At 52.7% G+C, this 23,911-nt stretch overlaps 1 protein-coding gene across 6 annotated transcripts in view; it reads left to right on the plus strand.

Moving 5' to 3' along the window:
- The window catches only part of SYNDIG1 (synapse differentiation inducing 1), an 87,766-nt gene extending 73,015 nt beyond the window's left edge, over nucleotides 1–14,751 (plus strand). For 5 of the 6 annotated variants that reach the window (XM_005672760.3, XM_013985133.2, XM_013985137.2 and 2 more), the window contains exon 5: nucleotides 13,527–14,751. In XM_005672760.3, the coding sequence (XP_005672817.2) occupies nucleotides 13,527–13,685 (159 nt within the window). In that variant the 3' untranslated portion in view covers nucleotides 13,686–14,751. The remainder of the gene's footprint in view (nucleotides 1–13,526) is intronic. The other variant, XM_021077680.1, reaches the window with a different exon arrangement.

Below are 23,911 nucleotides of genomic sequence, written 5' to 3' on the forward strand. Positions count from 1 at the left end.
TGGGAACCTCCATATGCCTCAGGTGCGGCCCCCAAAAGACAAAAATTGCATCCTCTCAGATTTGCCGTAATACTACATTTCTAAGTCAGAACCCTGCTTATGCCTATTTTTAAATAACTCTTTTGTGATTTGGTTTCGAACCCCTTTGTTGGTTCTGCTGGAAGGGCATTACTTCCTCTGTAGTCCCATCGCATGGAGGGTGGCCTCTGGCAGACTTTGGATGCGGGGGAGCAACTGTGCCCTGGAGGAGGAACAGAGACCGTGGAGTTCACAGCTCGTTGGCTCCCCAGGCCCGCTGTGCACTCCAGTTAGGAGACTCAGAAGCTTGGGGCATCTCCCACTCCACATCCTCCACTATGTGAGTCTAAGCCTCCAGTACATACCCGTGGGTGTGAGCTGGGGAGATGAGACATACACTCTGCTTGAGGAGCAGGGCACAGTGAAGCCCCAAAGCTAAGCGGGAAGACAAAAATAAGGACATTAGAAGGCATCAGGGTTTTGGTACCTGAAGCTACAACAAACATCAAACATGCTCCACTTCTGGCCAGATTAACATCAACTCTTTCACTAAAGGCCTATTTACTTTCGTTCACATCTACTGCCCTAGAAAGATGTCTTTCAACAAAATATTGCCAGGCACGCCCGAAGTCGAGAAAAGTCTGAAGAGACCAAGCAATCATTAGAACCAAACTTGATGATGACTAAGATGTTGGAATTATCAAACAGAGAATTTAAAACACTGGCAAATACATTAAAGGCTCTAAAGGAAAAGGGAGACAACATGCAGGAATAGCTGGGTGACATCAGCAGAGAGATAAATACTATAAAGAGAAATGCTAGAAGTAAACAGCAGTAATAGAAATAAAGAGTATTTTGTTGGTAAACTTGACTTAGCCGAGGAAAGAATCATTGAACTTGAAGATGGGCCAAAATAAATTACCCAAACTGACACACAAATTGAAAAAAAGAATAGGCGTTCCCATCATGGCACAGCGGAAACGAATCTGACTAGGAATCATGAGGTTGGGGGTTCGATCCCTGGCCTCGCTCAATGGGTTAAGGATCTGGTGTTGCCCTGAGCTGTGGTGTAGGTTGCAGACACGGCTCAGATATGGCGTGGCTGTGGCTGTGGCCGGCGGCTGTGGCTCCGATTGGACCCCTAGCCTGGGAACCTCCTATGCCATGGGTGCGGCCCTAAAAATGCAAAAGACAAAAAAAAAAAAAAAAAAAGAGAGAGAGAGAGAGAGAATAGAACATCCCAGAGCTATGTACTTTGGGACCATAGGAAATGGTGTAACGTGTAATTGGAATATCAGAAGAAGAAGAAATAGTTGAAGGAATAATAGCCAAGAGTTTTCCAATATTAGTGACAGACACAAAATCACTGTTCCAAGAAGCAGAGATCAGGAAGCAGAATTAAAAACCAAAAATAAATAACAACCAGAACAAAGCCTAGATGTATTATATATAAACTGTAGGACACTGAAAACAAAGAAAAAATTTTGAAAATTCCTCAAAGGAGGAAAAAAACACCTTAACCAAAAGAGAAACAAGGATAAAAATTGTGGCAGACTTCTCATCAGAAACTACACAAGTAAAAGGCAGCTGAACGCAATCTTGAAAGTGTTGAAAGAATAAAACAAACAAGAACCTGCCAATCAGAGCGTATATCCAAGGAGGAGAATATCCCTCAAAAGTCAAGGATAAATAAAGATGATCTCAAACAAACAACTGGGGGAATTTACTTCCAGCAGACCTGAGACTTAGAAAAATATTCAAGTTCTTCGGGCAGCAGGAAAATGATATGGGTGAGAAACTGGATCTACATTGATTTGAAAAAGAAGAGCAGCAAAAAAATAATAATAATAAATAAAAGTGAAATATAATCTTTTATCTTTCTTAGTCTTAATTTATCTAAAAGATTGCTGTCTTTTAGACACAAAGAAAATTGTGTTTATCATATCATTTAATCTGGAATTTATACTTCAGTTAACAAAATCTAAGATCATTCATTTATTAACTTTCTCTGAAATTGTTACAGTTCATTTGTTTTATTTTTCTGGTAGCTATAGCAAGAATAGTAACACTGCACTGGGTGATTAGGGAATATGTAAAAGTGAAAAGGGAGAGAAGTGTTGAAGGCTGAGAAGAAGGATTCAGGAATATTCTAGCACAAGGTACCTACGGTGTGGTGCTACATGCAAGTAGACGTAGCAACTGAGATGTATATTTTCAAAGGAGGTATAAACAGAAAGGCAAGAGAGGAGATAAAATGGAATCCCACAAAAATGCTCAGTTAAAACCAGAGAAGGCTGAAAAGAATGATAAAAAAGAAATGACACATGCAACGCTATACAAAGATGGTAGATATTAATCCAGTTATATCAGTGATCACTTATACGTCAGTGGTCTAAACACAACAGTTAAAAACACAGAGATTACCGGAGTGGCTTTTGAAAAAAATGAGACCCAACTATATGCTGTCTACAGATAAACTATATACTGTGTGGCCACAAAAGGAAAAAAAAAGAAAAGGAGAAAGATCTAAAATCCTTAATCTAAGCAGCCGCCTTAAGAAACTAGAGAAATAAGAATAAAGCAAACAGATAAATGGAATAGTTTCAAATTAGGGAAGAAACCAATTAACAGTGAAAATAGAAAAACAGTGGAGGAGTTCCCGTTGTGGCGCAGTGGAAACAAACCTGACTAGTATCCATGAGGACATGGGTTCAATCCCTGGCCTCAATCAGTGGGTTAAGGATCCGACATTATGAGATGTGGTGTAGGTCATAGACGCGGCTTGGATCGCATGTTGCTGTGGCAGTGGTGTAGGCTGGCAGCTGCAGCTCTGATTCAATTTCTAGCCTGAGAACTTCCATATGCCACTGGTGCAACCCTAAAAAGCAAAGGAAGGAAGGAGGGAGGGGAGGGGTGGGAAGGAAGGAAGGAAAACAGTAGAGAAAATCCACACAATCAAAAGTCAGCTCTTTGAAAAGATTTGAAAATTAAACATCAATAAAATTCGAAAAGGTCAATAAAATTAACCTCTAGGCAAGCTAACCAATAAAGAGAGAGAGAGAAAATACCTGTACCTGGAAAGAAAGGACCATCCTGCTGATGCTCTGGATGTCAAGAGGGGAGTGAGGGAACCTGCAGAGTGAAGAGTTCTCTGCCCGCAGAGTCAGCGCCTCAGATGAGATGGACCCACTAGCACAAGGAGCCTGGCTCCCCTGAGCTGCCGTCTCTCTGTGCCAACGAACATGGTTCTCTCCTTGGCTGCATGTTGGAATCACCTGGAAACCCTGAATAGCTGCTGATCCCCAGGCCCCTTCCTAGGCATCGTTATGTGATGGGGTGGGGTCTGCACAGGCCCAGGCACTCAGGGGTCCCCCGTTCTGAAGTCCTTTGAGCAAATGGTATCTCCCTGCTCTCGTGAAGCCTTGCCCGTGGTGGCTCTTTCAGCAATTAAAAGCGTGACGTCTCCCTGTCGCAGTGTGTGGAGCTGGCATAGGTTTTTTTCCTCCATCCTTAGAAGTAGAAAACCAGGAGTTCCCGTTGTGGCTCAGCAGGTTAAGAATATGACTCATATCCATGAGGATGCAGGTTCGACCCCTGGCCTCACTCAGTGGGTTAAGGATCCGGCATTGCCATGAGCTGTGGGGTAGGTCGCAGATGTGGTTCGGATCTGGTAGTGTTATGGCTGTGGTGTGAGCTGGCGGCTGCAGCTCCAATTCACCCTCTAGCCTGGGAACTTCCATAAACCACTGGTAATGTTTTTTAAAAAGAAAAGCGATGGAAAACCATCCACTCTCTACAGCAAGATGCTTTGCTCCCAAAGTGGTGGCAGTGGTGGCGGGGGGCAGGAGGGGGGTGCTTTGTAAACCTGCTGGGTGCATGGAGGAGGAGCCTAAGGAAGGGCCTCAGGTCTGCAGGCTGCCCTGGGGCAGCACCCTTTTGGACAGTGTCAACGCTGTAGAGAGTGGAGCATCTCAGCACTGGTGCAGAGATGCTGGGGCCGCGTGCAGAGGCAGGGAGAAGAGGCAGAAGGATGGCGCTCAGCTACAGTGTATCTTCAGATCTTTTATTCCTGTCATGGGTGTGCAGCGTGGATGCTAAGCTGTCTTCCATCGTTTGTACCTGTGGCACTCAGGTGGGAGGGGAGCAGTCCCTGCTGGGCACGGGGAGCTGAGCAAGGCCAGCAGACCCCAGCTCCCAGGGGCAGTGACGCATCCTCCTTGGGGGGCTCTGCCCCAGGCACGTGTGACCATGGGGGCTGTCAGTGGGGGTCACCTCCTCAAGGCCATCTGTTTTCAGCAGAGGGAAGGGAAGGTGTCCACGTGAAGGGCGCATTCAGTGCCCTCAGAGCCCAGGAGACTCGTGGACCTGCTTCAGGAAAGGCCTTGGAAATGCACAGCGCTTTCCTCCAAGTGCTGGTGTATGGGGCCCCAGGTTCCAGAGCTTTCAGATGGTCTTCCCCAACCAAAGGGGTACACAGGGTGCTCGGCAGGGATGGGAAGCCTGGGCATGGCCAGGTTTGCCATCCCCAGGGGGACATGCCAGCACCCGCTCTCATTCTGCCTGATGCACCCCTGTGTGGCCTTGGCCCCCGTCGGAAGTTGAATCTGAGTGACAGCCAGGCTCAAATCAGTAGGCTTCAAGCCCCTAGAGCCTGGGCAGGAGGACCCAGTCCATCCCCAGGGACTCTCAGATCTGGTCCCTAAAGGACAATGCCGTGGGCACCCTGAAAGACTGGCTGCTGCCCCACACATCGGGGAGCCCGGGCCCAGTGCTCACATGGTGGGAAAGCACCTGAGATGGGTGGAGGGCCCAGCGGGTGACAGTGACTGCCCAAGGCCCCGTGACAGAGACCTTGCTCCGTGTGCCCCGCCTGCTCATCCCAGGACAGCCAAAGACATCAGGGCTTTTCAAAGAGGGATGGCACCTTTGCAACAAAAATTACCCAAGAGAGACAGAGGCAGGAGGAAGAGGGGAGGAGATCACTGTCACTCGCCCGGCTCTGCAGAGTCCTTGCCGGGCACACAGGCCACGGAGTGGGTTCCCCCGTTGGCCAGGCTGGGCATCAGGCCCTTGCAGGCACTTACAAAGACCTGAAGCCCCAAACTGAATGTTGTTTACAAAGCCCAGCGCAGTTCCAGCAAAGAGAAGCGAATGTAACGTGTTTGGCAAAACCACTTCAAAGCCCCATTTCCAGGGAAGGAGGAACAGACAGCTTCCAGGAGCTGACTCGGTCAAGTTGCTGCATCCCCGCCGTCCACACCATCCACACTGTCCACGCCAGAACCTGCTGAGCAGTCAGGACGTCCACCGTCAGGGCTGCGAAGCCTCCCGGAGACGGAAGTTGAGCCCCCAGACCAGACCCACGAGGACAGCTGCCCAGACACCTCTCGGGCCCCATTTCACTCCCCCGGCAGTGAGAACACTATAGAAACAGTGACACAGAGACCACATAAAGAACGGAATCTCTCAGTCGTGAAGACAGAGACCCTGCAGTTCACGCACAGGAAGGTACAGGAAGGACCAATGTGTGATCATCTGTCCTCAGGGGGCATATGTGAAAATCAGTGGGTTCAAGGCACCCACAGCCATAGCCCACGTGGGAGACGGCCAAGTCCACGGGCTGGGGCCCTCACGGCTCCTGGGAGCAGCAAATGCGTGACATTTTCTAATAAATTTCAACATCCATCTCCCTATTTCACACCCAGACATCTGCCCAAGGGAAAGGAACCCACGTGGAGAAACGTCTACAAGCTCATTCACAGATGAGTCATTTGTCACAGCCCCAAAGAAAACAGCCCAGGGGAGCCGGCAAACAGCCAGAGTGGATCTCGGCGCTCCGGCAGGTGGAGGGTGGTTTATCAGGCAGGTGGCAGGGGCAGTCTGAGCCCCTCAGTGGCCCCTGGAAGCCCTCGTGTGACTTGCCCTTCGTGCACTTTGGCCACAGAGGCTGCAAGCCCATCTCCCTTGCGTTGCTCTAGATCCCTGAGTCGTGGGAGCGCCTGGCCAGCAGGCAGGTGGTGCAGAAGCAACCAGACGCAGTGATATTAATACCAGAGACACAGCATCCAAGAGAAAAGCCAGGAAGACGACAAGGAATGATGCTCTCCAAAGAGAAGAGGAGGCGAGATCAAGCAGTGATTAAGGTCTGGATAATCTGCTGCTATGAAGGGAGAAGCCTGTCGCTGTGGGAGAGCCCGGATCCCTGTGTCATCTGCAGGTATTTTGCTACCCAGGGTGGTGTCAAAAGTTACATATGCCCCCTAAAGGCCCCCCTGGGGAGCTCCGCCTGTAAAGTCAAGGCAGGCCTTGGTAACCCAGCAAAGCCTGTGGGTAGGAGGGTCACAGAGCACAGACCCAGAATTCCCAGGCTGTGGCCCAGGTCAGGTTGCAACCAAACTCAGCCTCAAGGTGAAGTTAAACAGTGGGTGGGTCTAGAGCTGAAACCTCCCTGGGGAGGGTGGGGGCAGATGGGGGTGGAGGTTCCCCAGGGGGCCCCAGGGCCTCACAGCTGCCTGCACCTGCAGACACAGCCTCACCGTCTCTTCCAGAAAGCAGCCCCATCAGCCACAGGTCCTCATGACTCTCAGCCTCAAATTCAGCATTCTTTGTTCTTGAACCAATTTACCAAAACTGTTATTTCCAAACTGCATTGCAGACAAGGTGCATGGTTCGTTGGTTAGGAGTGCGTGGGACAGCCCTCAGAGCGCCACTCACGGTGAAGGTCTCCTGGGTCTGGGTGTTGGGGCTCCCACCTGCCAACGAGCAAGTTGTGAAAAAGGGCTTCCTGGGCCCCAGCACCTCCCTGGGTAGAAAACATGCAGACAATGAGATCCTGCCGTGTAGCACTGGGAGCTATACGCAGTCACTTATGACGGAGCAGGATAATGTGAGAAAAAAAAATGTATACATGTATGTGCAACTGGGTCGCCTTGCCGTATGGTAGAAAATTAACAGGACACTGTAAACCAGCTATAATGGAAAAAAATAAAAATCTTTATTTAAAAAAAGGAATTAAAAAAAAAAAGAAAACATGCAGAGGCCTGAGAGTTAGGGATATGAGCCTAAGCCCCACTACCACCTGACCTTCTAAGAGCGCTTCTGGTTCTGATGGAATCTGAAACCCAGAACCCAGCATTCTGAAACGAGCTGAGGTTTCTAGTCGCTTCACCCACCAGGACCCTGTCCGCCTCACAGTCCCCGGGTTCTTATCCTGTGCTCAGATGAGACCAGAAAAGCCCTTCTTCGTTTCCCCAGGTGTGTTGGGGGCTGTTGACCTGCGGTGGGGGTGGGGGCATGAAGAGGTCACTGGACATCAGGTCATTTTAAACCCTTCCGGTCAGTGGAGCCCGGTTGCCTGGACAGAGCACCTGATTCAACCACGACAGGACATCACCAGCGAAAATGCACATCAGCCAGCATCACCGCAGTGTGATCCTAGCAGAACCACCCCAAGGACTCAGTCCTCTGTGTTCTTTGTGAGAGTGGGGCATCGAGATTGTGCTTTGGCCACTGGTGGGCTGAGCTGGGCAGAGAAGCGGGACACTGCCCTCCTTTGGGACATTTCGTGAGAGCTGGGGGAAGAGCCAGTGACAGCTGGGCCTCCAGGAGCAAGTGGGTCTCTTGAAGCCAAGAGGGGCCGGGGCTGCGGAAGAGATGCCCGGGCTCCTGGAGGCGAGCCTCACAACCACCTCCCCTTCTGGAGTAAGTTTGTGAGAGGCAGAAACAACGTAAGTGGAGGCTTGGCAGGTGAGAAGGCCCTGGGCGTCAGCCGTGGTGCTTGTGAACTTCCTGGCTTTCTCCTTGGGCAGCAAAGTTGCCTGCAGCATCGGAAGCCCAGAATATCTTTCCCATCATTTCCAGTGGTTCTTGGTGTTCTGCTCTGGTCCTCATCCGCCGAGGACATCAGGAGCGAGGGGCGGGTGCCTCTACTATGAACACGGTGTGCTTGGTGGCGGCAGCAAACTGGCACCAGGCGGTGGTCAGGCCTGGAAATCTCACCTGCATCCCCAACCCTCTGCCTCGTGTTCCCTTAACTGTCAGTGGAGCCTTCAGACACATCCCTATGCATTCACTGGCCTTTTTCACTTACACGAGCAGCACACCTCCCTAGTAAACAGGAGGAGGCAGAGGAGAGAGGCTAGAAAGGGAACCTCCCTGTGAAAGCCCCTTCCTCAGAGCCACCCCCAGGGACCACCTCTTACTGCACATTGATAAATCTCTGCATTTGTAAATCACATCCTCTTGCAAATAAAAGAGGATTGATGTACATTGCAACTTGCTTTTTCAGTCATTAAATATTTTGGGTGTCGGTACATAAAGCTCTGCGTCGATATTTTGAATGATTTTGCAGTTTTCTAATACACAAATGTGCACTAATCTTTTCCCTAAAAATATACATAGAAATTGTTTTCTGTTTCTCCCTTTGCAAGCACATCCACAAGTGCGGTCCCACTGACGCAAAGACTCTGGGAATCTAAGTTTAGGAGATGTTGTAAGCTGTCCTGAAATCTGAACCAGTCTCCCCTCCCACCAACACATGAATGCTGGCCCCTCCACAGGGCTCAGCATTCAGTGTTCACTCATCTGTGGATAAAAACAAGAGATCTTGCTTTCAGTTCGTATTTCATCAATTACTATGCATCTTTCATATATTAGACTGGTTTTACTCTTTCTGTTATTTCCTCTATAGATTTCTAGCTCACACCCTTTCCTATTTTTCCTGGGCTTTTACATCTTATTGATTTGCAGTTGCTCTTTCTATATTATAGCTATTAGCCCATTCATCATCTATTGGCTTTTCACAAACATCCCCTCAGTGGGTTTGTCTGTGGAGGTGCCCTTGCCGTACAGGGGAGTGGGGTGGTCCTGGAACCTCTGTGGTTGTTGGAAGGAAACTCAATCTTTATGGCTGATGTGGGTGGTGGTTCAGGCCTGTGGGTCACAGGGCAGGAACCAGAAGGTGGTGCTGGGGTCCCACAGACCCATCTCCCAAGGGCACCTGGCTGCACCAGAGGGGAGGAAGACCCCTCCATCTTACCCCTCCCTCAGCAGGAAGCCCCCAGGCCTGGGGAGAAAGGCAGCAAAGCCCCCTTGGTTAGCACGGGTGGTGCACCATGCTGGCTCCTCATTTGCTTGGTGAGCTCGTGTGGACTCAGGGGCATCGTCTCTCTGCCATCCACCCCCCACCCTCCACTCATCACCTCCTGGGCTTCTCTTCCTTGGGTTTCTCTTACTCTCCCCGAGCTCTCCGCTCACAGCAAACAAAACCCAGGTGTCGGGGAAGCTGAGGCCCATATGGGCAAGGGCAGGGGAGCCCTGAGCTGTGACAGGGGGAGTACTGGGGAGCCTCTCAGGAGCCCCGAGTTCTGGGGCCTAGGGCTCCTCTGGCCTCCGTGGGAGGATGGAGGCCACGGCCCCGCCAGTATCCTGCATGCAACAGCACAGGGGCTGTGGCTCCATTGATGTTTGCATCGTGATCTCCGCAAAATGACCTTGACAGGGGCCCTCAGACCCTCCAAGGAAGCATGCCCTGCAGTGACCCAGACCACAGCCCAGTGGGGGGCCCAGTGCCAGGGAAGCCCATGTCCATTGGGCCTCACCCAAGCACAGAGGTTTGTTTCCTAGCTGATCTGTCTGCCATTCAAACCCAACATGATGTATTTTTTTTACTTAAAATAGAAAAATTGCTTTAAAGGCGGAGGGAGGGGGAGATAAAAATGCACCTGGAGGAGTTCCCGTCGTGGTGCAGCAGAAATGAATCCAATAGGAACCATGAGGTTGTGGGTTCAATCCCTGGTCTCACTCAGTGGGTTAAGAATCCATTGTTGCCGTGAGCTGTGGTGTAGGTCACAGACGTGGCTCAGATCTGGCATTGCTGTGGCTGTGACGTAGGCCAGCAGCTACAGCTCCAATTCAACCCCTAGCCTGGGAACCTCCATATGCCACAGGTACGGCCCTAAAAAGACAAAAAAAAAAAAAAATGCACCTGGAACTAAACCCAGGTAAGCAAAGAAATGTGCACGTGGGTGTGCATGTGAGTGGAGGCCTGGAGGCTCTCCTGTGCCCGCGGAGCCCATTAAATCATCTCAAGCGGCCTCCTCTTCGGGCCCACCCTGAGCCCCTGCCAGCACACGGCTGGCAGTAGACAATTGTGAATAAGGGAAATAAGCTTTGCAATAATGCCAAGAAATGTAATCCAGCCCAACAGATATTGGGGCAGGAGGGAAAATGAGCCGTAAATTAGCCGGGGTGCTGTCAGTTCCCGGAGAGACGCTGAGGCAGCGGTGCATCCAGGAGCCGCACATGCCTGCACTCTGCCCAGGCCGCACCGCCGTGCCTGGACCCCTCCTCAGCCAGGGCAGAGCATGTGTCTGTGGACGTGGCCATGGGGTCACCAGACCTTAGCCATTCCTGCCCCTAAAGTGGTGACCACAGGAAAAACAAAGCGGGGACATATCGCAGGGGAATATGATTTTTTCTGAGCCTCAAACAGGGTATTTTGCAGCCAAAGGAAATGAGAGCTTTGTAAGAACTGGTGGGAAACTCCCTCTAGGACCAGAGCCCAGACCCCAGGTGGTCATTCCAAGGGGGAGCCAGCAGGGGTGGAGCTGGGGCTCCCCAGTGTCATGAGGCCTGAGGCCCAGAAGGTCCCCTGGAAAGGAGGCCCATGGACCTGACACGGTTCACTCAGGCCAGGCCCCGGGTCCAAAGCTCCTTCATCTGCAGATTTCAGGGGACCGTCCCTCCTCACACAGGGTCACCCTAGCTCCTTCGACTTGCCAAGGTTTCATTCTCTCTGCCTGACACTGGACCACGTTGACCCAAAACAAATTCACAGGTAAAGCCGCACAGGGCAGGTGTGTGTGGAGCAGCTTTCCGGGCCCAGGGGCCTCCACCTGCTCTGGGGTTCATCCTGCCAGGTTCCCCTGCAACACCCCCAAGGGACCCCCTGCCCGTTTCTCCAGGGTCTGTGATGTCCCATTAGGTGGCCCTAATATTTGGCTATTTACATTGAAATTAATTAAAGTGAAAATGACATTAAAATTCAGGCACACTTGCCACATCCCACATGCTCCTTGCCCCAGGTGGCTTGTGGCCACCAGGCCTCCATGGTCACTGAGCTCCCCTGGTGGCCTTGCCTGCACAGCCCCCTTCTCCAGCTCTTCTCTGCCCTCCCGCCTGGATTCCCCAGGATGGCGACGCCTCCCCCATCATGCAGGGCCTGTGTCCTGCCCACACTGACCACGAGTCCTTCTGGGCAGAGCCACCCCAGCCAGAGCCATGGTTGTAAACACCTCCTTCTTGGCTACACGGGACTTGCAGCCTCCTACAGACTCTGTGTAAGATGCGTGATGACGCCAAGGGCGTCCTTCCATGTGGGGAGATCTTTGACCAAAGCATGTTGCAGGGGGAGCTGGAGGAAGAGCTGCCGGGCCTCTGCTGTCCCCTCACCAGGTGGTCCTGCTGGGACCGCAGTGGGAGACGCCGCTCATGCCCTTGATGGAGAGAACCCGGACCCCATTCGGGCCCTCAGACCCCTTCCTGGCCTCTGGACACCCAGCCCCTTGTCCCCTCCCATTGGAGGGAGGTCGGTTCAGACTTCTAATTCGGTTCTGCTGTCATTTTGAAAATTGTCAAATGGTGCCACGTGGCCAGTGTCACCATCCTAATGTGAAACCTATAGCTGTCACCGAAGGAGGAAGGAAGGGCTGGGGGAGCAGGGATGTGAGCCCCACGAGCCGAGTGCCTGATGACCCTCTGAAGTGGATGTGGGGTGGGTACACGCTGGGAAGAGGGTGAGGACAGGGAGGTCCCCGAGGGCCAGACTGGACACCAGAAAGCAGCAAAAGAAAGCAGGGCCTGGCATCTCTCAGACCAGGAGACAGAGCCCGTCCTGCAGTGAACCGTCCCCTAAAAGCTCCCAACCACAGTTCTGTGGCCACCAAGGGGCAGACACGTTGGGGGTAAGTGCAGCTGGGATGTACATTGGCCTCCATCCCCTACAAACCGGTCGCCTTTCATCCTGGACACCTGAGCAAATGCTCATGAAATGTGTCTAAGGACCTTTCCGCCTTTGGTGGCCTGTGCCTCCCAGTGGGGCTTGAACTAGTAGCCATCCTGGCCTCAGAGGCTGATGGGGGGGGGGGGCTGGAACCGACCTCACGCTTTATCCAGATTATGGCTCTGATGTGAGTTCTGACCTAAGCACGTTAGTCCTGCCTGCATGTTCTCTGCTTATATGATTTTTATTTCCTCCATTTAAATAGCACCTGACTCAAGGGAAGAAGTCAGTGTTTTCATGAATTTTAGCACCAGTGTTTCACTTTTGCTCTTTATTTTAAAATTGGGTTTCTACGTAGATTTAAAACCGGGTAAGTTACCTAAAGAACCAGAGTGCGTGTTTTCAACGTGGAATGTGCCAGTGGGCTGTGCGTGACCTCAGTGTGTCCTGGGTGGGGTAGAGGGCATTTGCCTGGCCAGGGCTGTGCTGATGCCCCATCCCCAGCGAGCTCTCTGCCCCCTGACCTCAGGCTCTGGGCCCTGAGTCAGAGTTTTCCCTCGCCTGTGACTTGTGCTCCAAGCAGTGTCCACGAGAGTGGACGCCTCGGCTCTCTGGACCCTGAGCCCCTGGCGCACAGAGGACACCGCTCAGAACCAGGCTTGCCCCTGCACTGTTTGCTGAGCAAAAGGCCCCAAAAGAAAGGAACGATCTTCACTTGTGACCTGTGGCTCCTCCTCAGGGTCACATGATGTTCCCAAGGGGTCCTGGCCCCTGCCCATCAGCCTCCACCCTCATCTGCCACATGCGCTGTCTCACTCAGATGGTCCTAGGTGACGTTGTGGCAGGATCGCCTCACATCCCCAGGGCCCAGTGCCCCCTTGTCAAGGAGGATGGGGGGGTGCTGGCAGGGGATGTGGGCTCCCCCGCGAAATGCCAGATCAGACACAGCCCCAACCTACATGTTCCCATTTGCCTTGAGGCTGAGGAGCCGGAATCTTCATTATGCAGTTGAGTGACCAGACGTTAGCTCCCTGGTCCAGGTGGATTTACTGGCTCCACCAGGCAGGAGGGGACATCAGGCCCCCGAGGCCCTCAGGACCCCAAGACTGATCTCAGGCGTGGGCTCTGTCTGGCGTGAGAGCTGTGCACTCCTTCCCACCTCCACACTGCCAGGGTCGGAGAAGGGCCATGCCACACACTTGTCACTCGTGTCTCCACTCGGGAGGAGGCCCTGAGCCGTCATACGCCCTCCCTCGCATCCTGGTTCCTAAGCCCCAGGACCCCGGGATGGTGCTCCACCTGGACATCCCGGGGCTTTGTCTTTTAAGCTCTGACTGCCTTGCAGGGCGGGGCCAGCAGTGGCGCAACAGCCCCGCTGCCATCCCAGCCACCAACCAGGAGCACCCCCCTCCTCGCGTCCCCTCTCTGGAATTAGCTAAGGCCAAGGCCCAGCTCCTCACTCGCCCTGCCCATCCTGACCCCCTTTCTCTGCCCCTCCCATTTGCAGACCAACAAAGCCGTGGCCAAGGGCGACTTCCACCAGGCCAGCACCAGCTCCCGGCGGGCCCTGTTCCTGGCCGTGCTCTCCATCACCATCGGGACGGGCATCTACGTGGGCGTGGCCGTGGCCCTCATCGCCTACCTCTCCAAGAACAACCACCTATGAGCCTCCCAGGCGCATGGAAGAGCCTGGGCCAGTCGTGTGCGGGCGCAGAGGAGTGGGGCTGGCAAGGGTGGACGCACAGGGGGACACGCCTGTGTGATGCTGTCGTCGCCGACGAGGCCACAAAGCCCTGGGACTTTCTGCCTGTGGTTCCCTTTGTTTTCACCCTTCATGCCGTTTTCACGGCGCTGTGTAGAGCGCGGGATGGGTGGGCACTGCTAACCCTTCCACACGGAAACTCCAAAGATCCCGACCCACGAGGCTGTCTCCAGACAGATTCCGGTGGACGAGTGACAGCGCCCGTGCCTGGAATGCCATAGCGTTAGCAATACACCAACAGGAACATGTTTTATTTTGTACATATTCCGATGCAGTAGGCATAGGGCTGGGGACACGTACTCCTGTCTGTGGCTCCACATCCCCGCTCTGGCACCCCGAGTCCAGGCGCCTCCCCACAGGAAGGAAAGGTGCCGGGCAGCAAGAGAGCAAAGCACTGCTGGCGGGACCCCCAGCTGTCGAGGGTCTTCAGGCTGGTCCAGCCCTGAGAATGCAAAGCCAGAAGAGCAGGCACCTGTCCCAGGCCCAGAGAGTCACGCCCTCCATGCTGTCCCCAGCCTAGGGACTTGGGGCCTCCTCTGGAACATGTCCAAACTCAGCAGCCACCACGCAGCAATATGCAGTCCTGGGGCCTGGCTGACCTGGGGGCGGGGGGCAGGCCAGCACCTCCCAGTCGCCTCCCGGAGAGACCCAGGTTTGCTCCAGGAACTCCAGGCAAAGGAGCCATGGGCGGCCCCTCGGCGTAAGGACCGGGGTGCTTCTGACAGCCCTCGCTGACACTCACCTTGGTGACGACAGTGACACTAGTGATCTCACAGAGGACACGAACCTTCTCTGTCAACTAAATGAATAGCTATTTTCTTGTCATTTTTTTAAGCGCAACTATGCTTCATGCTGCTTCAGTTATGGGATGAATGCTGAGAAATACGTAATCACAGACGTTTTAATACCATTTCATTGCTGTTTCACGAATGATCATTATTTCACAAGAATTATCTTTTGCTTTTTTGCTTAAGACTTTTCTTTCTGCTTAACATCAATCCCTGACTTTCACTTAACATGTTTTCCTGTTGTTGAAGTAGCTGCAAAGCTGCCAGAATCCAACAGCTAAAGCTGGGCAGGGTCTCTCTGGGGCGGAGTCACGCCCCCCACCCCCCACCCCCAGCGCCTTAGTAAGGTTATTACCCTGAGCGCCTGTCCCCTGGCTCCTGAGCCCAGTCTCTTGGGTTTATTCATCATGAGCCATTGTGAGATGGTCTTCTTGTCCTAAATGTCCATTTTTAGTTCAAGAAGTGCATTTGACCACCACGGGCTCCATTCCAGGCCCTCTGGGCTCCTACTGGACCCCTTCCCACCCTCCCTCAGCCCGTCTTTCCAGATGGAAAAACTCTAATGAAAACACTCAGCCATCCCTATTCCCTCTCAGGCCCCCAAGCCTAGCACCACCTCACATGGAGCCTCGTGGCTATGTGTGCACAGTCGGGGTCAAGCCTGTCAGGGGGCAGCTGTCAGAGCACAGCTCACTTGGCGGTGGACGCAGTGCAGCCAGCCCTGCAGCCAGCTGAGCCATGGAGCAGGTGGGGCTCTGTCGGTGGCTGCTGCCCACATAGCACCTTCCAAGTGCACTGAGGCCACCCTCCTCCCTAGATCCACGTTGTCCCAGCTGTCACCGCAGCACCACAGACGAGGCATAAAGTCCTGAGAGCCCCAGGGGGTGGGCGTCAGAGCTGAGGTTCAGAGAAGGTAACTCGCCTGCCCCCCAGGTGCTGCGTAGAGCGAGAACAGACCCAGCCCCGCACCCCTCCAGACCACAAAGCCCGGCCCCACTGCGGGCAGAGCCTCCCCCCACACCAGCACCCTGCACTCTTGGAAAAACACCCTGCAACGAAGACCCAGTGCGTGTAGTCTCCCCAGAGTTGTGCTTCCAGGAAACAGCAAAGTCAGCATCCCAGACAGTTAGACCTGACCATCCCTCTCCCAGCACATGGCCTCAGCCGAGGCTCACGTAGTGAGGATTCGTACCTGGGCCCAGAGTTAGTAGGTCAGGATTCTTAGGGACCTGGAAGGGCTTCGGTTTATGTTCGCAGCACATCTTTGCCAGCAGGTGATGGGGCGAGTGGGGAGGGATGGGGGCCTGAGGCCTCCTCCAAGGAGGTGATCTCAGCCAAGGTGGGTGTCTGGCTCCTTGCACAGTGCACGCCCTCCCGCGTCCGTGCAGGTGCCCTGGCCCACTGGCTCCTACTGCCCCCAAGGTCCCCTCTGCCCCTGCTGCCCTGAGAATCCTGCTTCACCAGGGGGCCCCCAGGTGTCCCTCTACCAGGTATCCCTCCCACAAGGTATGCCTCCACCTGCCCAGCTATTTCAACTTTCCCAGGGAACTAGCCCAGGTCCCTAGGAGAACCCATTGTGGAGGCCACATCCCTCAGTTGCTGTGCCGTCAGGACCTGCCAGAGATGCCACAGACAGTGGAGCCACGCGGCTGCCTGGGAACAGGGCCCACTGATACCCAAAGCCACAGGGCACCCTCACCCAGCTGGCCACCTTGGGCCTCTCGGATGCTGGAGTTGCCTCCCATTCACGGCAGCCACTGGGTTTAAAATGCACCCTGGAGCCACCTTCCTGTCTGCTGACAGCTGCCACCACTTCAGACACAAATGCCCAGGGGTCAGCTCAGGGCCCCTGGGGACGGGCTTCAGCACCAGCCCTTACGGGACATTTTGTTTCATCCCCCCAAGGCTGCCCGCCTTTGTGGCCACAGGTGTTGACATCTGTTGACCCAATTTGCCAGCAAATTGCTAAGTGTAGATTCACACCCTGAACTGAGGCTGGCCTCTCAGACACCCAGCCGTCCCGTCTCTACCCAGCTAGAGGCCATGGCCGTGTCTGCGCCCTGCTGTCACTGACCTTGGGAGCACCAGGTGAGCTGAAGCGGAGTGAGGCTGTGGCTGTGCTTCCCCTCTCCGCGACCTCCTGGAAGCCCTCCCCGGTGTGCAGGATGAGTTGAGCTGCCTGGGGATGGGTTTCTCACCTGAAGATGCTGCTCCTGTGAGCAAAGCAGTGGTGGACACCAAACCCACAGACACCCAGGGTCCACAGACGGTTGGCTCCCGCCCTATAAGCATGCAGATCAAGTAACGAATTTGTCATCTCACTGACCATGGGGTGAGATGAGAGCCCCTGGGGTGAGGACGGACAGCAGCTGGCACTGTAGGAATGATAGGTGGGCCCACCTGCTGCACCTCCGAGCAGCTCCAGGGTCAATGACAAGGGCAAGCACAACTGCCCCACACAGCAGGGCATGGGGAGCCTGAGTGGGGCTCCCGAGGGCCTTGAAGCAAAGAGGCTGCCTGAGTGAGTCAAGGGCAGGGAAGGGCCTCAAGCTCTAATGATTTGCCCAAATCTGCCAGGAGGAAAAGACAGCAGGCAAGATGGAAAAGGGTGGCTGAGGTGATGGCCAGAATGTGGGGGCCTCCAGGGAGAAGCCCCGGGTGGACAAGGCCCAGGGGCAGGCCTGGGTTCTGCAGGACACAGTGGACCCACCCAGGAGCCACTCAGGCTCCCCGCAGGATTCCCTGCCTTGGCCACCGTTCCTCACTGCTGCTGCCCCAGGCCCTGCCCACTGTGCAGATGCCACTGTGGGGGATTTGAGCCCTGGGCAGCAAGATGGCAATCCCTTTAGCTGAGCACTGCCGTCAGTGTCCCTGTCACCCAGAAGCCTTTCCCTCCAACAACCAGTCAGCTGGGGGAGGAGGGCACTCACCCACAGGAGAGTCAAGGTCACGTGTCTGATTTCAGCCTCCACTGGGCGCTTGACTGAACAGCAGAGACTGATTGAATTCATGGCTCTCTGCAAGGGCCAGATAAGTACCAGAGAGTATCCACTGTCTCTATGGTCTCCAGGGACCTGGGCTTGGGCTTTCACTGGAATCAGGTCACTGGGGGCCAGTTTGAAGATGATAGGAGGGTAGATGGATGGATGGATGGATGGATAGATAGATAGATAGATAGATAGATAGATAGATAGATAGATAGATAGATAGATAGATAGATAGGTAACAGAAAGATAATAGATAATAGATGAGTAGATGATGGATAGATAGATAATATGTAGATAGAGTGACAAAAGATAATAAGTAGATAGGGAGATAATAGGTAGATAATAGACATATAGGTAATAGAGAAATAGATACAGATGCAAAGATAACAGATCATAGATAGAAAGATAACAGATAGATAACAGGTAGAAGATAGATAATAGAGAAATAGGTAAGAGATAGGTAGATAAAGATGGATAGATAATAGTAGATAGACAAAGATGATAGAGGATAGAGAGATAGTACAGACAGATGGACAGATAGTTAATAGACAAGCAGACATAATATATATAGTGAGAGATGGACAGATAGGTAGACAGATGATAGATAAATAGATACAGATAGAAAGACAGATGATAGTAGATAGATAGATAAAAGATAGTAGGTAGATGGAGAGTAGATAGTAGGTAGATAATAGACAGACAAATAGATAACAGAGAGTAGAAAGATGGATAATAGTAGGTAGATAAGACAGATGGTAGGTAGGTAGATAAATAATAGAAAAATAGGTAGATCATAGATAAGAGAAAGAAAGAAAAATAGATATTAGATAGATAGATAGATAGGGAGATAATAGGTGGATAGTAGACAGTAGATAGATAGTTAGAGATGATATGCATTGGTAGACACATAGATGATACTCAGGTAGGTAGATATTAGAAATCTATAGAAAACAGATAATAGATAAATCGATAGATCGATGGATCCTAGATAGATCATAGATAGGTGATAGATGGAGAGTAGATAGAAAGATAATGGTCAGATGGTAGATAGTAGATAGATCACAGATAGATAGATAGTAGATGTTAATAGACCTGTTTTCTATTTTTCTACCTATTATCTATTATCTCTCTACTGTTATCTATATCATCTGCCTACTACCTATGTACATTCTACCTATTATCTATTTATCATCCATCAACCTATCTACTATCTAACAATATCTATTTTATCTATTATCTATACATCTATTGTCTACCTTTGTATCATCTACCTATTATCTGATCTTACATTTATCTATTATCTACCTATCTAATATCTATCTATTGATCTACCTGCCTTTATTTCTATTATCTACCTGTCAATTATCTATCTGTTTATTATGTGTTACCTGTCTATTATCTATTATCTACATGTTATCTACCTATTATCTATTATCTACCTATTGATCTCTATCTTTCTGTTATCTACCTATTTACCTATTTATCTACCTATCTATAATCTATCTATATAATCTATCTACCTATCTATCCATATATCTATTATCTATCTTTATATTATCTACCCTTCTACTCTTATCTATCATCTATCTATATCTATCTTCATATCTCTCTACCTATCTACATATCTATTATCTACCTATTATCCACCTATCTACTATCTATCTTTCTATTATGTATAAATTATCTTCCTAGTACCTATTTATCTTTATATCTGCTATCTATTATCTACCTTCCCATCTACCTATTAACTATTATCTTTTTATCTATCTTCCTATCTACCTATCTATATATCTGTGTATTATCTCTTTGTCTGGATAGATAAATCATTGATAGATATGTAGACAGATAATAAATAGATGATAGAGAGATGACACACAGATGGATGACGGATAAAATATCTGCACATCAGGGGGAGGGGTTTTCACAAAACCCCAGTATGACATGCAGCTGTCCATTCCCTCAGGCCTCTGGCTATGACACTCAGGTCACCAGAGTCCAGCTGGAGACTCAGCTGAAGAATAAACAGTGATTTGGTCTTCTGTCTGTCTACACCAGAGAATCCATACTTGGATTGAAACTATCTGGTTGAGACTTGCAGGTGGGGCAGACTGGAGAGAGCATGTCTTCCCTCCCTGGATGTGGTCCCAGAAGGTTCTGCAGGCACAAGCTTTCGTCTGACTTGGGGAGCAGATTTCCCGGCCATGGGGCTGAGCCGGTTAAGGGCTGTGAAATTTCCCAGATGAGCCCTTGTTCTCTCTCAAGAGGGCCTGTGAATTAGGAGCTAAAAACAGCCAGTGTCCAGTGACAGCGTCCGATTTAGAATCAGACTCAGGCCATTTCGGCCCCCTTCAGCCCTCACTGTGTCCCATCCTGCAGAAATGTGGGACCCAATGGATGGCACACCCCCTCCCCAAAGAGAAACCCAGCTGTTCCAGTTCCCAAACCTCCACCTGGCGTTTTGTGGGCCCTCAGACTGCAGGTCTTTTAAAAATAACATGTTCAAGTTCCTGTCGTGGCTGAGTGGAAACAAATCTGACTAGCATCCATGAGGACGTAGGTTTGATCCCTGGCCTCGATCAGTGGGTTAAGGATCCAGTGTTGCCATGAGATGTGGTGTAGGTCGCAGACTCAGCCTGGGCCAGTGGCTATAGCTCTGATTCGCCCCCTAGCCTGGGACCCTCCATATGATTCAGGTGAAGCCCCCCCAAAAAAATTAAAAAATAAAAATAATAAAAATAAAATAAAATGTGCCTTAAATCTGAAAAGCTTGTAGCCAGTAGACTCAGGTCCGTACCTGCAGTGGTCCTGTACAAGGCCCGTCAGAGCCTCAGTTGCAGAAGGACTCCCAGCTTGGAAGGCTGTTTCTACAACATCCCAGCAAGGAGGTGATGGCCCGGGCCTTGCTCAGCCTGGCCTGAGTCTCTTCAGTCTGGGCCATGAGGCACTGACTGGGAAGATGGGGGCAGGTGGCGGGGGGGACCTGGGAGGGGTTGTGTGGTTGCCTGGAGCCGGAGAGTCTTAGCCCTGACTCCAGCCCCTGGGCTGTCAGAGGCCAGGTCATAGGAAGTGGGTACAAAGTGGGTGAGGCCGGTGTGCAGCCTGGAGGGGGTGAAGACAGGGCCCTGGACCACACTCCACGGGCTCCGAGCTGACCAAGACTGACAGGACGTAAACGTGCACACCAGGGACAGTTCCCTCTCCGCACCATCCCCCCGATCCCCCGGTCCCGGGGACACTTGTCAGGACCTGGGGGCTCTGTGAATGGTCACTGCGTCCTGCAGTGCACAGCCCCGGATGTTGGTGATGCTGGAAATCCACCCATTGTCCGTCCTTCTCAACAAAGGCAGAGAAAACTGATGCCAAATTAGGCACCAGGCAGCCCCGAAGCTTGGAATCCACTCAGACCCACCACCCTTAACGGCAGTCTAACGAAGGCAGGGGGGAAGGAGGAGAGACAGAGGACCCCCCACCCGCACTGCTTCCCAGAAGGAGCCCGCGGCGCAAGACACACTGTCCCCCTCCATGCCCCACCACGGAAACCCTCACCCTGGACATGACTCAGGCTTAACGTCCACCCAGGTGCTGGGGCCCCAGAAATCTGGTTCCTCTGGGCTCCCCGGGCATAGGCTGCACTCCCCAGGACCCTCGTCTCCTCAACTGTGGCCACGCTGCACTGCGCCCCCCGCCCCAAGCCACTCTGCCAGGGCCCAACCAGGGGTGGTCACACTCTGTCATTTCCAGGACACTGGCCATACACCTCCACCCGCAGCTTGTGGTCAGGACATCATGTCCCATGGCCAGAATTGGTCCCGCAGAGGGTGCTGTCCTTCTGCTCCCCCCACCTCAGAAGAAGGGAGTGGGGCTTGAAAACACGGCTGGATAAGGTTCAGCAAGGCCAGGGCCATGGAACTTAACCGAGTCCTCCTGTGTTGCCTGGGGACAGAACCAGAGGTGTGATGCCTTGGGCTGCCTGCTGAGAACCTACTGTGTACAAGGGCTGCCCAAAGAGCATCTGATAAGCACCTACTGAGTACAAGGGCTGCAAGGGGCCCTTGGGTGACCAAGGCAGGCACGGGTGGGATGTGAGGAGCACCCAGGTCTGTGGGAGTCAGTGGAGAAGTAGAAGCCAGGCTGCAGGTACCAGCACCTGTGGAGGGGGTGGCTCCACCCTTATGCTCCTGGGGGCAGCCACACAGGGGACGGACTCCTGCTGCATCCATGGCTTGCTCCATCCTACGCTTTCACTGATGCTGTCCACAAGGCAGCGTTTCCCTGAGAGCTTGTACCTGTGCCTGTGATGGGAGTGGAGGGGGGCACTGCTCCCACCAAGCCAGCTTCAGGGAAGAGAGAGAGTCCTCCAGTCTGCCCAGACCCACGTGGTCAGTAAGTGGCCACATCTCACCCATAAGTCAGGCAGTCATCATGACCACCAGCCAAGGCCTCACTCCCGGGCATCAAGGGCCACATTAAAGTAATAATCTAGTGGCTGAAGATGCCACCTGGGTACTCACAGAGTCAGTGTGGCACGCTAGGATGAAGGGTCTGTGACAAAGGATAACAGGGGGCACCTGCCTGTCTCCGAGAGCTGTGGGTGTGTCACCTCCGTGCTCCGTGGGGGCTAAGGTGTTGCAGACCACTGGGACCCCTACACCCCAGTACGATAAGGTCACAGCTGATAAGAATCAGGTGACAGCAGCTCCCTGGCCTTGGCATGCGCCCTGTGGCTTAATCAGGGTTTTCTGTCACTAGCGCTCAGAGGATGTGGAGGGTGGCCATTCTCGTTTTCCCAGTTGCGAGGTCCCAGGACCACAGAGGCCCCCCGGCTCCCTCCACTGCCCTCGACCGAGATGTCTGATCCCTTCCCCTTCTTGGATGGAGTGGACCGGATTCCATTTTGGGCCGAGAGAATCAGAGCCACATCCCCACATCTCTGGGGTGATGGGGTGACCCTAGAGAGGGAGGAGGGTGTCCTCAGGGCCAGCACACCCCCAGTAGGGGGTGGCCATCCCACCCTGCTGTGTGGTAGTTTCTGTCACTCCCATCTTACAGATGGGAAGCGAGGCTGAGGAGCAAGGCCCTGGCTGGACAGAGCTGGTCCACAAAGGCCAGAGCGAGAATCCAGAGGGCCTGTCCTCTCCCCACTGCAGCTCTGCTTGTGACTCCATCAAAGAACAAATCTGCCGGTGGGGGGACGTGGGGGCACAGAAGACAAGCACACAGTGGAGGATCAAGACACCCTGAAAACGGGCTGCACCGCATGCGTGTCCTGAAGGAGCGCATTCACATCCGCCAGCCGGGGCGGCGGAGACAACAGCTGTGCTTCCATCTGCTTCACCTCACACGTTGTTGGGGTGGGGACGTCACACAGATGTGCCCCAGGCTGGCGTCCTCCTGTCCTGACAAAGCCCTGCACAGCACTCACTGCCCATGGCCATCGCAAAGGACGAGGGGTGACAAGTGCCTGCTCTGATGACCCAGATGATGAAGGTGACTATGTCGCAGGATCTCCAGTGACATCCTGAGACCCATCTGGAAATCGTTTCTAAAAGAGTGTTCAGCCAAAACCTCAGCTGGTCAAAATTACCCTCGAGATGGTGTGATATAAAGTGTGAAAAGGCCGTAAAGAAGAGCACGCTGTAAAAGAACTACCTTTTCTTTGTTGTTGTTGTCTTTTTTCTAGGGCCGCCAGCCTAGGCCAGAGCCACAGCAACGCGGGATCCGAGCCGCGTCTGCAACCTACACCACAGCTCACGACAGTGCCGGATCCTTAACCCACTGAGCAAGGGCAGGGACTGAACCCGCAACCTCATGGTTCCTAGTAGGATTCGTTAACCACAGCGCCACTCTGAGAACTACCTTCTTTTCATGGGTGTCAAACACCCGTGTGCACAACTGGGTCTACAGCCTGCGCAGTAACCGCCTCCCCATCCAGGCACAATGTAGCCACCTGACCCACTGCACATGAGAGCACCGCAGACACAACCCAGTGTCACTGCAGGAATGCACAGCAGGGCGTGAGGATCCCCGCTGGCCAGCCCGACCTTGGAGTCTGCTCTGGTGTCTTCTTCTGGAGACACTAAATCAGGGCTTCTAATGTCCCAGCCCATCCGTCAGGCCACCATTGCCTCTTTGCTTCTTCCTTGAGAATATTCACAGAACCATCGCCTCACACCACTGCCCACCCCCAGGGACCCCTGTCACCCCGCTAGTCGGTGGCAGGAAAACCCTAAAGCCAGTGGTGCATCATCCCCTGAGTTTGCTTAAAGGCATTGATTTTTTTTCAGGCCTGACTACCCAATTGCCTCTGGAAAAAGCTCATTGATTTGCACCTATTAAGCAGGTCCAACCCACCCGC

The sequence above is a fragment of the Sus scrofa genome, chromosome 17 (assembly GCF_000003025.6).
Source record: "Sus scrofa isolate TJ Tabasco breed Duroc chromosome 17, Sscrofa11.1, whole genome shotgun sequence".
NCBI classification, from domain to species: Eukaryota; Metazoa; Chordata; class Mammalia; order Artiodactyla; family Suidae; genus Sus; species Sus scrofa.